The sequence below is a fragment of the Misgurnus anguillicaudatus genome, chromosome 14, assembly GCF_027580225.2.
Source record: "Misgurnus anguillicaudatus chromosome 14, ASM2758022v2, whole genome shotgun sequence".
Taxonomy (NCBI): Eukaryota; Metazoa; Chordata; class Actinopteri; order Cypriniformes; family Cobitidae; genus Misgurnus; species Misgurnus anguillicaudatus.
In genome coordinates this window covers 31,044,503-31,060,010 of record NC_073350.2, presented here as the reverse complement: position 1 = coordinate 31,060,010, position 15,508 = coordinate 31,044,503, and the positions used below count along the sequence as shown (strand labels likewise).

Here is a 15,508-nt window from a genome sequence, read left to right as displayed (position 1 = left end):
TGTCAGAAGAGGCGGGGCAATGATGATTTGTAAAGGAGGCGGAGCTTTTGGGCAAACTATCTCTTTAAGTCAAACCTGAAATCATGTATTATTGGCATAGCTATACCCAGTCTGTGTGTGCAGGAGACAAAAACAGACCTGTTAGTATTAACTTTTGCCTTCAAAACCCTTTATTTAAAAAATATTTACTTGAAAAAGTAATTCGGTCATCATTTACTAAACCACATGTTGTTGCAAACTTGTATAAATATCTTTGTTCTGCTGAATACAAATGAGGATATAAAAAGACAGATTGGGGCACTATTCACTTTCATAGTATTATTTTTTTCTACTATGAAGTCAATTGTGTCCCTGATCTGCTTTGTTACTAACATTTTTCAAAATATCTTCATTTGTCTCTAGCAGAACACATTTATACAGGTAACAGAATATTCATTTTGGTCAAACTATCATTTTAATTTCTTTATTGAAATCTCATCATACAGTTCAGCAGCTGTGCGTAATGAGAAACCGCATTATTAATATCAGCTCCTCATCAGACCCTATAGTACATTCATAATTTATAGATAAACATTTGAACCATTACAGACCTCCCACCACGTCACATTGTGGTGCAAAATGTGCCCTGGCTATCTTCAAACAGAAGAAAGTTCAGATGGAGAACAGGCTGAAAGATGATCCAGAGGCTCATATAACTCCCATCACATGCTCAGGGGTTCAGGTTTTGTGTTTTTATAGGCCATTCACTTTTGTGCGCTGGCCTTCAGTATATGTATGCTATCTATACTACAGACCTGCATTGAAAGATGCTTTGTGATGGTTCCCTCTATAAAATACATTAATGCTTGTAAACAAATGCTAATTTATGACCGCTGTCAGAATTTGATATTTCCCATAATTGCTTTGACTGTCAGCCATTACCCCTGGCATATTAAATATGTTGCAGTTTTTGTAAACGATGCACTTGCTATTTAGATACTGGTGCTTTGGCATATTGTATTTTGCCATTTTTATAACTTGCCTCATTATGCCTTTTAAAGGGCACATGTTATGCCCATTTTTACAATATGTAATATAAATCTCATGTGTGCACAGAATGTGTCTGTAAAGTTTCAGCTCAAAATACCCCAAAGATCATTTGTTAAAGCATGTGCAATATGACAAATTTGGGTGGGAGCAAAATGCGCTGTTTTCATGTCTGTATCTTTATAGCAAATGAGCAGAGCCGGACAGTAACGGAGTACATTTACTTGAGTACAGTACTTAAGTACAATTTTGAGGGATCTGTACTTTACTCGAGTATTATTTTTGGGGAGTACTCATGACTTTACTCAAGTACATTTGAGAGGCAAATATTGTACTCTTTACTCCACTACATTTCTATCCACAACCGTGAGTACCCGTTACTTCTTATAAAAAAAAGAAAAAAAGAAAAATCTCAGAAACCCTCGAATTGTTGTTTCCCTTTTCTCAAACGTGATTGGATTGTGCAGGCGCCACTGATTGGGACAGCCTATCAGCTATCACCTTCAGCTTTCCGCCAAAGTCCCAATAGTCAGATTTAGATAAGAGAAGAAACCATGGACGAAACAAAGGATGAAGACACAGCAGACTATTTTAATTTTCTAAACAAGTTAATGATAGTTTTCGCTTTAAATGTTTGCTGTGTTTACCAAAACAGAGCTTCATCACCGCTTACAAAAATTCTACCCCTTGAGAGCGGCGGGGGTCACTGGTGATCCCGGATTATTGTTGTTCAAAATTCATTACTCTTCAAAACATCACACTCTTACTTGGTCTGGACAAACTCAGCATCACAAGACAGGTTTAAGCCTCCAGCTTCGACATTTGACCACTGTTTGTTATTAAACTGGTTTGCAGTGACATTAATTTCTTCATTTATGCCAGGAGTGCAAAATAATTCACGTGAAACGTTAGTTTTTTTTAACAGAAATCATTAAACATTTATTCTCGTCTTCTCCGGTTTATTTGTATTCAAATACATAAAATATACAGAATCCGCCAGGGCTATTAGTACATTGGTGCGCATATTTGAAGAAATAATGATTAATTATCACATGTTAGTAAAATATTTAGTCTTACAGAATAAGATTTCTATTTGTTTTCCTCTGAATTATGCGATCTGAAGAGCTCAAAGAGCGAACGGAGTGAGATGTGTGTCTCCTCTTCCTGATTCGTGTCAAATTTGACCTCAGAGCTCTATCATTTGCTGTACAGCTGTCAATCATCTCACATGGTTCAATGTGCACTGTGGCAGCAGTAATGCAAAATTTAAAAATGTACTCTTGTACTCTTGATACTCAAGTACTTTTAAAAACAAGTACTTTTTACTTTTACTTGAGTAGACATCTGACTGTAGTACTTTTACTTGTACTTGAGTAAAATTTAGCAAGGGGTAACTGTACTCTTACTCAAGTAATGAACCTGTGTACTCTGTCCGCCTCTGCAAATGAGCTAAAGCTTGTCACTCCCTTACCAACAGACAGTGAGTGCTTTTAGTTAAAATATATCAGATTTTTGTGAATACAGTCTGGATAGTAGTATATTTAGCCGCATTACAATGTGCTAATGGTACATTCACACGGGGCATTAGCATTAACAATTGATGGGAGGTGTGTCTGAAGCGTGGCTAACAACCAATCACAGTGGCCGCAACAGATGGATTTCTGTAAATGGCTGGCTCTAGACTAAGTTATGTGCCTAAGGCGTTCTGATTGGCTGATGCATGCATTTGAGCCTAAAAACTTCTGCCACGAGCAAAGGTAGTGCAGAGACTCCAACAGATCCACAATTCAGTTCGGCAATCCATGACGTCACATTCAAAGTAAATGAGAAGCATTAATGTTATGCCTCGTGTGAATGTACCGTAACAAACACATTTAGAAAAGCTTTTGGGTAAAATTAGCCAGTCAGTCAGTGGGCGGGGCTTTGTTTTTGTGACATCACATTAGCAAGAGAATGAAAACAGCATGTCTCATAAGACTGCTTTGGTTTAATAGGGATTTTTTTCAATGTAGGGCTGTGTTGTGTTCACACACTGATAACACACATTTATGTCCAAACACCTTGTGAAAGTGGATTTTTACATAATATGTGCCTTTTAAAACTTCATATTAAATATGTAATGTAAAGACTCATACTGCTAATTTCAGGCTAATGTACAACTAGGAAAGTACTTATTGTACTTCAATTTAGACAACAGTAGGTTAAAATCCGTTTTCATGTGGTATATAAAGAAAAATTCTGTTACAGTATTAAACATAATTGGAAAATAATGCTAGTTTCGAACAGGTTTCCCAAACTTTGCTTCACTCATGCTCATTTGAAAAGCAGTACATAGATACAGTGTTTACTCCCTACGTAAAGTCAAATTATGGTTGTGTCTGCACAATAAACAGGAATAAATACACACTTCACACCACTACACATTTCTTTAGTTTATATAGGTGAATAATAGATCACAATACTTGAACACATGAGGTTGATTCGGAGTTTGCGATCAAAAGAGAACCATGATCAAACAAAATGTATTGTGTGGTAAATTCCCACCCTGTTTATGCTATTCTTCCTTTACAGATTGAGAACCTTCAAGAACAGCTGAGGGATAAAGATAAACAGCTGGGTAATCTGAAGGACAGAGTGAAGTCACTGCAGACCGACTCCAGCAATACAGACACTGCCCTCGCTACTTTAGAAGAAGCTCTGTCGGAGAAGGTCCAGTATAGTTTACCTCCAAAAACATGATCACAGAATACTATTTGCAGTAAAATGTAAACAGTGGGCCTCATTTATAAAGCGGGCATGTCTGGGCACAGAAGACGCCAAAAATCATATTTTAAAAAACGCACTTTGATGTGAAAAATTGCTTAGCATCACGTCAGGGTTTGAGCAGACGCACACACTATTGCTTGTACGATTGCTGCAGGTTTTTGAAAATATAAGCCAATTTTTGCTGTCTTTTCGTAAATAATTAAAACATTTGTATATGTCAATTAAAATAATTAGTTATTGTTTAAAGGGACACTTTACTTTTTTAAAAAATATGCAAATTTTCCCCTAGAATTAAACATTTGATTCTTACCATTTTGGAATCCATTCAGCTGATCTCCGGGTCTGGCGCTACCATTTTTTGCATGACTTGGCACGGTACATTGAATCTGATTGGACTGTTAGCATCGTGCTAAAAAATAACCAAAGAGTTTCGATATTTTTCCTATTTAAAACTTGACTCTTTTGTTGCGATTTTTTTAGGCAGATATGGCTAGGAACAATACTCTCATTTCATCGTAATAATCAAAAACTTTGCTGCCATACCATTGAAGGTTACCATTGGGACTATTTTTTGTATATCATTTTAAATCGGAAAAATATTAAAATTATATATAGACGGTTTCATCGGACGCACGTGCGCTGACGCAATACACGTCTGGATCCGAACTTTACTTCCGTTTCGTTTTTTTTAAATGGTCTGACTAGTTGCTAAACTGATCTCTTGAACAAATACCTCGTCGAAAATAACAAATGTTTTGGTTTCCTAGGTAATCTATATGTTGTTTTTTTGCTTGTTATATAAATAAACTAGTTTAAAGATCTTTGTTGTTATTTATTCTTAGCGGAGCTTACCGGAAGTTACGTGCGGACCACGAGAGCCGCTTGTTTATGTTGTTACTGCTGAAACCGTCTATATATAGTTATTTTTTTACACTATGCTAAATGGTTTAATCAGATTAAATGGATTATGCTAAACTATGTTAAAAGTGCTATCGTCAGACCCAGAGATCAGCTGATTGAATTCCAAAATGGTAAAAATGAAATGTTTATCTCTAGGGGAGCTGGAAAATGAGCTTATTTAAAAAAAGTGTCCTTTTAAAAGCAGAGATCTGAAACTGTTCGAAATTTCGAGATCATTTGTGATTTATAGATTTCACATCTGAGGCATACGTGCTTTATCTGTGCATACAATGGTTTCTATGAATCACACATGCGCACTTTTGAGAAATTATTGTAAGATCAAATTTAGGACGGTTTTTATGCAGCATTTTATAAATGAGGCCCCTGATCATTTGAATTGTACTTTGATGAATATAAATACTGTAGGAAGATTTAATAAGTAATAGAAATACAACATTTAATTCCAAAAAATACCTTTAACAAAGACCCAGTGCATAAAATACAGATGGGAGCCATGTGTTGCCTTTTAATTTCTTTTCAAGGCAAACTAAAGTTGTTAAATTTAGTAATCCTGCGGGTGTCTTGCATCTCCAAAATTGAGCATGATTCGAAATGGACCTAACCATGTTGTAAATTAGTTTTAACACTGCTTGGAGACCCCTTTACACAGGCCTATGAATAAAGCTTTCTCTTAGCGTCACTAAAAAAGGAGATCAGGGTCACTATTTGATCTGTGCTAAATGCATTCGAAACGGTTTGAGAAATTGCCTTCCATGGCTTGTTGGGCACGACTTATTTGTTCGAGGGGGAATTCACTGAGAATAAATTGTCCCTGCCGATAATGTGGTTTATTTGCATGCTTTGTCCGTGTTATTTTAGCACCTGATTCTCCGAAGCAATTATGCAAATGAGGTAACGGTGCATACACGCCCATAAAATTAGTGCTGAGTGTGATTTGCAACTCATGGTTTTGCTGGTTAGTTCTGAAAGATACAAAAGGTTGTGAAGGAGAGGAATACATTTCTTAGTACCTATATCATATTTTTAGTACCGCCGGCTCCTCGGCTTGCGTTGCCACCCGGATAGTGAAATCCATCGAATGCACACTTAAAAACCTTGCCGGAAGTAGTAGGTCATCCAGGCACTATTTGCACATACTATTTGCGACACATAGTGATTTTCACCTACAATGTAGCCGATTTAGGATGCAGCGAGGGTTTTTCACTGAATTACCAAAGCTGTTGAGTGAATATGATCCTAGTCTGTAAAGAATAAAGAAATATATTATTAAAACATGAATGTTACAGAAGTAAACATTATTAAGCATACTCGGTTTGCCGCAAGCTCTGGTATAATAAAGAGCTTTTGCCACAGGAGCGAATTATCGAGCGTCTAAAGGAACAGAGAGAACGAGAGGATCGCGAGAGGATGGAAGAGGCGGAGTCATACAAAAAAGAGAATAAAGACCTTAAGGAGAAGGTGAACACTTTACAGCTGGAGCTAACAGAGAAAGAGGTACATCTGTGTGTCATTTTTCCCATTAAAATGTATTTTGAAACATGATGGAGGGTTTGTAGCTGGCTACCAAGTGTTAATACCAGTTTAAAGTCTCTCTACCATCTTCAGCTAGGTTTTCCTGCAGGGTTCTTGGTTGTGTGTGAGAGATGGAGTTTTGGGAAGACTGTCAGCTCTTGTTATGTCTTTCTTTTCCTCCAGTCTAATCTCATAGATTTAAAAGAGCACGCCTCTTCGCTGGCCTCATCCGGCCTTAAAAAAGACTCCAAACTCAAGTCCCTCGAGATCGCCATCGAGCAGAAAAAAGAGGAATGCAGTAAACTAGAGACGCAGTTACAAAAGGTGTGATTTTCTTAATCTTTCCTTGTGATAAATTCATATATATGTGATTGTATAAAATGAGTCGGAATGAGCAAATGTTCAAATATTAGTTATTTATTTTTTTGACATGAATGAAATTCGTAAAATTAGACAGTGCGCATTTAGACTCATTTTGACAGCACGTTTTTAGATGATCTGCTTTAACCCATTTTAAAGCGATAGTTCACCCAAAAATAAAAATTCTGTCATTATTTATTCCTTCTTAAACCTGCATAAATTTCTTTGTTCTGATGAACACAAAGATATTTTGAGAAATGTTTGTAACCAAACCGTTCTTGGACCCCATTCACTTACATAGTAGGAAAAAATAATACTATGGTAGTAAATGGGGTCCAAGAACGATTTGTTACAAACATTTCTTAAAATATCTTCCTTTGTGTTCATCTGAACAAAGAAATTTATGCGGGTTTGTAACAACAATGGGAGTGAGTAAATAATGACAGAATTTTCATTTTTGGGTGAACTATCCCTTTAAGATGATCTGCTTTGACCCAAAACCTTTTCTTGAAGTGTCAGTTCTCTTGTGTCATTTGTAAATCTATAGACAACTTTGTCAATTTAATGCAAATTTTCAGTTGATCACTGTACTGTATTTACTGTACATTTAATGTGTTAGTTTTATTGAATGTGTTTTCTACATCAGCACTTATCTAACAGGGCAGCAGGGTAGCCATTCGTGCCAGTTCCGCCGGACACGTCCCGAACATGTTTTCGGGGTCGTTCTCTGGAAGTCGCGTTGCTCGACCGCATACGTCATCACATTTCAGTTAAAATACATTAGAAAATTAAGATTTACTTCTTTTAAGACATACAATCATTGTAGTTTCATTCTTACCTTGAAATGTAACGGTTGCTTTTCTGAAATTAAACCCGAAATATTAAACCTTGATGACGTTTGCGGTCGACCAATGCGACTTCCGGAGAACGAACCCGAAAACATGTTCGGGACTTGTCCGGCGGAACTGGCACGAATAGCCACCCTACAGGGCAGCATGGAAATCTGATTGAAATTGATACGATTAAGTTGACGTCTTTAGTCTGACAGCAGTTAAAATCTCAATCCTGACAGTTCAGAATGTGCCTGTAACAATTACAAGTACTGTCTGGGTCGACATCTCACCGTTTTATTTTTATGTTGCTTTCTGGTTACTTACATTGTCTTGTGTAAAACCTTATCATTAACCTGAATATAGAGCTAATGATAAAGCTTTCCTGGGTCTTTCTCCTTCAACCCCTCCCTCTATTTCAATCCCATAATTCCCTCCTTTGCAATGTAGCAGGCAGAGCAGCTGTTCAGTCAGATGAACAATCCTGTAAGTGTTTCTATGGATCTGTACTTGGTACACAGTGAAAGCATGAGGACACTTTACATTTTTTGCCGTTTCTTAACATTTTAAGTTCTTTATTTGAAAAGATTTAGAGCTGTAGCTTGTGATTTAGAGAAAAGATTTGTAATTTATGTTTTTCTGATACCTTTAACCAAACATTTTGTAAAATTTCTCCTTAAGTCCCAATAAAGACATACTGATAAAATATATACATTAAATCCACTGTAAGTCACTTACAGATAAAACCAGGTGCAGATGTGTTTGTTGTTGTAGTACCACAGGTGGCCTGCAGGAGGCAGCATTTAAAAATGGTTACATTTGTGAAAAAATACATAGTATTACTTATATAATAATTAATAAATAATATTACTAACATAATATGTGACATATCATGATTTGTGATAAATTAAGTAAATTATAATATATTAAAATAAATACATTATTATTTTTGTGTTATTATATTTTCCTCCATTGTTCAGGTGCACACATCATATATGAATCTTTCCAGAATTTGCATTTTTTTAATATATATATTTATTAAATTAAGTTTATTTAACAAAGTTCGGGAGGAGGATGGTCATGTAATCCAACCAATCAGCGCAAAGAGGTCTCTATATAGACCCCTAAAAAGTTTGTAAACATTGCAACGTCTCCGGGTGGGCGGGGCTTAGCTGGAGGCAAAAAGAGCCAATGTTGGCAATGTTGACAAGCGTAAGCTAGCAGGTTTTATGAGGGATTTATTAAACATGGATGCAGAAGAAGGTTCTGAACTGTCAAAATATGTACAGTCACAGCTATTTTCGTAAGTTAACTCTCGCGATTTTAACCAGGTTTTGGATATTTCCTAGACAACATATGAATTACTTGTGGGTGGTTTGGGGAATTTTGTCAAGGCTTATTGTCTAATGTAACCTATCGCTGGGCTAATTATGATAAGCAATGTGGATTATTTGAAGAGACCATTCAAAGGATGGCACACACATCTATTACTGTTTGTTTGTTTAACATTTTAAGTTTAACACTTTAAGTTTAAACCAAAAGTGCGGTACATTTTATTCTGGCAGCCAAAAACACAACAAGATGACATTTTAAAGTCAAAACCTCTTTTAGCGCACCTGCTATGAATTCCTACTTATTTTTTGGCTCCATCTAGAGCGGTGAAGTCACAGTGACGTAGGAGATTATGGGGTCTATACTGTATAGCTGTCCGTGGCCCCCAACCCGTGATAGTTTTTGCAGCATCCCTACTCCATCCCAGTTAAAGGGGGGAGTACTCTGGGTTTGAGTTCAGAGCCCTTCTCTTGGATAGCACACAAAATATGCTTTATCTCATTACCCTGTTGATTATGATAATGCAAACTCATGATTTTGGGCATTTTAATTATAAATTAACTTTGTGTAACAGCAATGGTAACAGCAATTTTATTCAAGTATGACATTTATGTATGTCAGATATGTTTTGAAGTTAGCGCTGTACTGTAAGTTTCCTCATGCTTCCATGTGATAAGTACTCATTTGTGTATTTGATGTGAAATCTGGATACTCAAGACACGTGTTTGGCTGAAATCAATCGCATTGCAAAGTGCCACAATAATCCATACAGCTTCTCCATCGCATGTAGCACTGCATGTTTCCTTTGCCCCTTTGTGTTAAATTCAACTCACTATCTCTGCCAGTATCTCATTTCTGTTTGCCTTGGTGACACCTGCCAGATGTTCCTTTTATTTAGCTTATTTCGTTTTTTTAATAAGTCCAGTCTGTGTTCAATGATTTTAATGGAGAATTGTGTATGACTGCTCATATCAATGGGATTTCTTATTGCATTTCATCTGGATTTTATTTTATCTTTATGAATATTTGTGATGTGTTTAAAGCTTTACAGCTTGCCTGTATTTCCGCTGTGTAAAATGCCTAAATGCCTTGTTTACAGTACTGGTGTGTGTCATGGATGTTAAGAAATGTATCTGCATATTTGTAATTGATGCATGGCGATGCTTTCCCACGGTCCCCGTACAGAAGGCTCATGAGGTGGAGGTTCAGCAGATCTCCCGTGGGAACCCAGAGTACGTGGACCGGCTCAAACTGCTGGAGAAGGAGGTGTCCTTCTACAAAGAGGAATCCAGCAAAGCCCAGACGGAGGTCGAGAGGTTACTGGAGATTCTGAGAGAGGTGGAGACCGAGAAAAACGATAAGGATAAGAAGATCGCAGAACTAGAGAGGTAAGGCGTGATGCTTGTGCAAGTGTGATATTGACCTTTACACATAGTACCAGTCAAATTTTCAGACACTTGAATCCTTAAATATGATCAGATTAGATAGAAATTTTTATTCTATATGTATTCAAATCTTAATGTTTAGACATTTCTTGACTACACAGAGCAATTTTGCCTTCATTGCCATAATACTTGGAAGGCACTTTATTTTAATTAATGAGTTACAGCACATGGGGAAAAGCATCCCAGAATGCACCTGGTTAAAATAGTGCACAAAATAGGCAAAATTGTAGCTTCTTTGAATAGTCTAAAACAGTGGTTCTCAAACTTTTCCGCGTGCGGCCCCCCTTGTGTATGGTGCACTCCGTCGCGGCCCCCCCCAAAGAAAATTTATGACAAAAAACTGTTCTAAAATTTTACATTTTAATTAAACAAAACATATTTAGTTATACAAAGTAGTTCTGTTGGTTAGTAGCCTTATTTTTTTAGGTTTAATTACACAGAATTCATGATAAATTAATGTATTTTATAAAATGTCATAAAATTGGGGCCCCCCTGGAACCATCTCGCGGCCCCCCTGGGGGCCCCGGACCCCAGTTTGAGAACCACTGGTCTAAAATAGAATGATTTTTATACATATTTTGTATCTCCTTTTAAAAACATTGCATTCAAACATTTGACTGGTTGTAAATATATTTAAGTTCAGATGCAAGATTAAAAATACATTGACTGTCAACAGGGGTTTTCTATGTACAAACTAATATTTAATTCTGCCGGAGTTTAACTTAAAAATGCTGATGTCAAGGGTTGTTTTTGATATTCATGTGGTACAAATCAGGCTGTACTTTCCAGTCAATAATTCATCACCTAGAAGTGAAAAATGATGACGGTTGTGATTATTTTTGCTGAGTTCATCTGTAGTCTGTGTAATTTCTGAATATTAAGCTTGTGTTAGTGGTGGTGGTTCGCCTCTCTCTTCCTTCGCTCCAATGTTTGCTTTTCTCGACAGATCCATGTGTGTTTGGCATGTTTATGTACAATTAGATTTGTATATTTATTCATTCAGTTGTTTATTTATGAGAATCATACTAGTCCTGGATTTTCTGTTCAAACTGACAGAGATGTGAGCTTCAGCTAAACAAAATTATACAATTGTCATCTTTATTATATACTGTATGTGACCCACCCTGCCTGTGAAATCCATGCTAAAGTTTCATAATCTAAATATGAAATTAGGAGCATTAAAGTTTGAATTAAGGCATTGATTTTAACATTGATTTAATCTTTGAAATGAACTTACTCCGTCAATATTAAATACATCAAGATTATATTTTCACCGAAAATATGCAGAATAAATTTATGTAGAAAACATAAAAATGACTTTAGATGGGTTGTCACAGGCTGGGTCACATTAATTATATTTAATTGTCAAAAAGCAATGGCATTTATTAATTAGAGCATCCAGTAGCAGGAAGAAAGAGTACAGAGAACAGTGATATAATGTAATCTCTGTCAGTGTGAACACTTTCTTTTATAGTTTTATGCATCAGACAGTCAAAGTGTTTCTTTATGGATTCTTCAGCTCAGTGGTCATGCACACATGCTTTCAGTGTTGATGTGGTTCGATTAATCGTGTGTATTTCTGTTCTGTTTTTTGCCGCCTCGCCAACTCTTTCTCTCTTCTGTCTGTTGGGTCTTTTTCCTTTTTTTACCTCCTTCTCTTCCTCGATCCTTCATCTGTCCTAAAACATTCGCTATTTTATCACTTCACTATCTGTATCCCACTTATCCCTTCATTTCAATTGGATTTCGGTCATTGCAATTCCTTTCATTCTGTCTGTCTGTCAAACTGTCTGTCTGTGAATGTATATATGTATCTGTCTGTCTATCAATCTATCTGTCTGTCTATCAATGTATCTGTCTATCTATTTGTCTGTCTGTCAAACTGTCTGTCTATGAATGTATCTGTATCTGTCTGTCTGTCTGTCTATCTATCTATCTATCTATCTATCTATCTATCTGTCTGTCTGTCTGTCTGTCTGTCTGTCTGTCTGTCTGTCTGTCTGTCTGTCTGTCAATCTGTCTGTCTATCAATGCATCTGCCTGTCAATTTATCTATCTGTTTACCTGTCAATCTGTCTGTCTATCAATGTATCTGTCTGTCTGTCTGTCTGTCTGTCTATATATCTATCTGCCTGTCTGTCTGTCTGTCTGTCTGTCTGTCTGTCTATATATCTATCTGCCTGTCTGTCTGTCTGTCTGTCTGTCTGTCTCTGTTTGTCTCTGTCTGCCCATCTGCCTGCCTGTCTCTGTCTGTCTGTCTATCTATCTATCTATCTATCTATCTATCTATCTATCTATCTGTCTGTCTGTCTGTCTGTCTGTCTGTCTGTCTGTCTGTCTGTCTGTCTGTCTGTCTGTCTGTCTGTCTGTCTGTCTGTCTGTCTGTCTGTCTGTCTGTCTATCAACTCGGTCTGTCTTTCTGTTTATAAATCTATCTATTTATTTGTCTGTCTATCTATATATCTATATATCAACTCTGTCTGCCTGTCTGTATGTCTTTCAATCAACTCTGTCTGTCTGTCTATCCATCTATGTAATTTTCTGTCTGTCTATCTATCTATCAACTCTGTCTCTTTGTCGGTCTGTCTATCTGTCTGTCTGTCTGTGTATCTATCTGTCTGTCTGTATGTCTATCTATCTGCCTGTCTGTCTATCAACTCTGTCTGTCTATCAATCTATCTATCTATTTGTCTGTCTGTATGTCTGTCTATCTATCTATATATCTATTAACTCTGTCTGACTGTCAATCTGTCTGTCTATCAATGTATCTATCTGTCTGTCTGTCTATCAATCTATCTATCTATTTGTCTGTCTGTATGTCTGTCTATCTATCTATATATCTAACAACTTTGTCTGACTGTCAATCTGTCTGTCTATCAATGTATTTATCTGTCTGTCTGTCTGTCTGTCTGTCTGTCTGTCTGTCTGTCTGTCTGTCTGTCTGTCTGTCTGTCTGTCTATCAACTCTGTCTGACTGTCAATCTGTCTGTCTATCAATGTATCTGTCTGTCTATCTATTTATCTGTTTGTCTGTCTGTCTGTATATCTGTCTGTCAATCAACTCTGTCTGTCAATCTGTTTGTCTGTCTGTCTGCCTGTCAATCTATCTTTATCTATATCTATCTGTCTATCTATCTATCTGTCTATCTTTATCTATATCTATCTATCTATCTATCTGTCTGTCTGTCTGTCTGTCTGTCTGTGTGTGTGTGTGTGTGTGTGTGTCTGTCTGTCTGTCTACTGTCTGTCAATCAATCCCCCATCTTCTTTTACACGACTGTTCTTAAAATTCACACCATCCCTCCACACCATAATCTCATGATACTTCACTGTGGCCCAGCCCTCCTCCCCCCGCTGCCCGCCCCTTGCCCCGCCCTGGTGGCAGAGCCCCCTCTGACCCTCCCCCCTCTGTATCAGCTGCCCCCCAGCAGATTGGGGGCATGGTGTGGGACTTCCTGGGAAAGTGAGTGCTCTGTCCTGGCACCACGGCCCGGCTGCATTTATCTGTCATGCTTTCTGTGCCTGATGCTGTGTTGCACGATCGTCTGTGATCCACTGATTTTTCAAACACACGTAGAAATCAGATGATTTCGTAATTAATTGTAATTAATGTAAAAATCTGTGGATCGGTACAGCTCAATGAAATAAGTACCAAGTGAGATGTTTATGTAATGTGCTGGCTGTTGTTTATTATGCATGTTGATGTTTTAAAGTCTAGCTGGCTGCTTCACTGTTTATTGTCAACGTGACAGCATCTTGCCTGAATTTAATCTATGTATAAATAGAGCACAAAAATATTTAATAAAACATTACATTCGATTGTTGATTTTTCGACTTCAATACTTGCATAACAAATATTATAGTACTGCCTAAACGATGCATTTGTATAAATTAAAGCTAATTTTTATTAATAGCTGCTTTCAAGTACTAAACAGATATGACTTTATTCATAAGTAAAATCACCCTAATCTTTATATGCCTTACGGTTTGGCCAAAATAACAAAAATGACATAAGATTAAAATGATATAATCGTGCCTATGGTGACTAGTTAGGCAGCTAACTAGGGTTTGAAGAGAGCTTAGTTTACATTACATGTCTTATGTGTGTTAAGTGTATTTTCTAGCATTTCTAGATGTCTACCGTTGTTATTATTTTAGATCAGTGGCGGCCGGTGCCTTCTCTTCCGAGTGGCGCAAATTATGTGTTCGGAGTGTCGTGTGTGGCTCGTCATTTCGGAGTGTGTGTTCGGGCCGTCGTGTGGGCCATGTGCATCATGCGTCTTGTCAAAATACAAAAAAAATTAATAAAAGTGATGCTCACGTTCACAAAATACTTGCAAGACATTCCTTGAAAGTGGCAATCGCGAGCTTCTCTTTTATCATAAATTTATCTCTTTAGACGCGTGTGCAGCAGGCACTTATTTTGACGGGATGCATGATGCGCATGGTTCGCGTGGCGGGCCGAACACGTGTTTTGAAATGACGAACCACACACATGATGGGCTAAATACATGTTGTGATGAGCTTTGCATTGTGCACTCTCGAAAAAGAAGTCACTGGCGCCACTGTTTTAGATGGTTGCTTGGGTTTAGTACAAATGGGGACCTTACCAAGTGGTTTTAGAGATGTCTACCTTACCTATTCAAGTAGATAGGATAGATTGTTTTTCTCTGTCGCTTAGGAGCATTTTTTTAATCATTCTTAAAATTTGCATGCATTTCTCAGAGCAATTCGTACAAAATGCACAACATCATAGATGTCCTTCAAAAGCCTGTAACTGGTTCAAAATTCTTAGGTTATCTCTCAAAAGTAATTTTTTTATGTCAGTGAACATGTCAGTTACGTCAAAATAGCTGTGCAAAACAATGACGCACAGACAAGCGGAGAGGTCTGCCAATGGGATAGGCAAAAAAATCTTGAAAATTTTTCTTAAAGGTGCAGTGTGTAATTTTATATGTTAAATAATATACAAAACTATATTATCAGGGGTGTATAAAGACCTTTCATAATGAGCCGTCACACTGAAAAAAACAACTTTTAAAAAATCCTCGTAACAATTTGCACGAACTTTTTTAAGTAAAATTTACTGTTTTTTTCTAAGTAAAACTTACCTACTAAAATCAAATAAAATTTACTTAAAATTGCATGATAAAACATATGTTAAATAATTAATTAAATGTTACTTAATTATTTTATTTAGAAGTTAGATTTATTTTAATCGTTTAGGTAAAGTCTATTAGGTTTTTTTTGAAAATTGAAGCATTGCTGTCCTAATAATATTAAATAAATCGTATTTTCTGTTTGTTATTTTCTTTA

At 36.8% G+C, this 15,508-nt stretch overlaps 1 protein-coding gene across 8 annotated transcripts in view; it reads left to right on the top strand.

Annotated features, from left to right (window-relative positions):
* erc2 (ELKS/RAB6-interacting/CAST family member 2) overlaps positions 1–15,508 on the top strand; it is a 72,796-nt gene that overhangs the window by 44,659 nt on the left and 12,629 nt on the right. For 6 of the 8 annotated variants that reach the window (XM_073876307.1, XM_073876304.1, XM_073876303.1 and 3 more), the window contains 5 exons: positions 3,598–3,735; positions 6,067–6,207; positions 6,409–6,549; positions 7,866–7,901; positions 9,933–10,135. In XM_073876307.1, the coding sequence (XP_073732408.1) occupies positions 3,598–3,735; positions 6,067–6,207; positions 6,409–6,549; positions 7,866–7,901; positions 9,933–10,135 (659 nt within the window). The remainder of the gene's footprint in view (positions 1–3,597; positions 3,736–6,066; positions 6,208–6,408; positions 6,550–7,865; positions 7,902–9,932; positions 10,136–15,508) is intronic. The other 2 variants (XM_073876302.1, XM_073876305.1) reach the window with 2 other exon arrangements.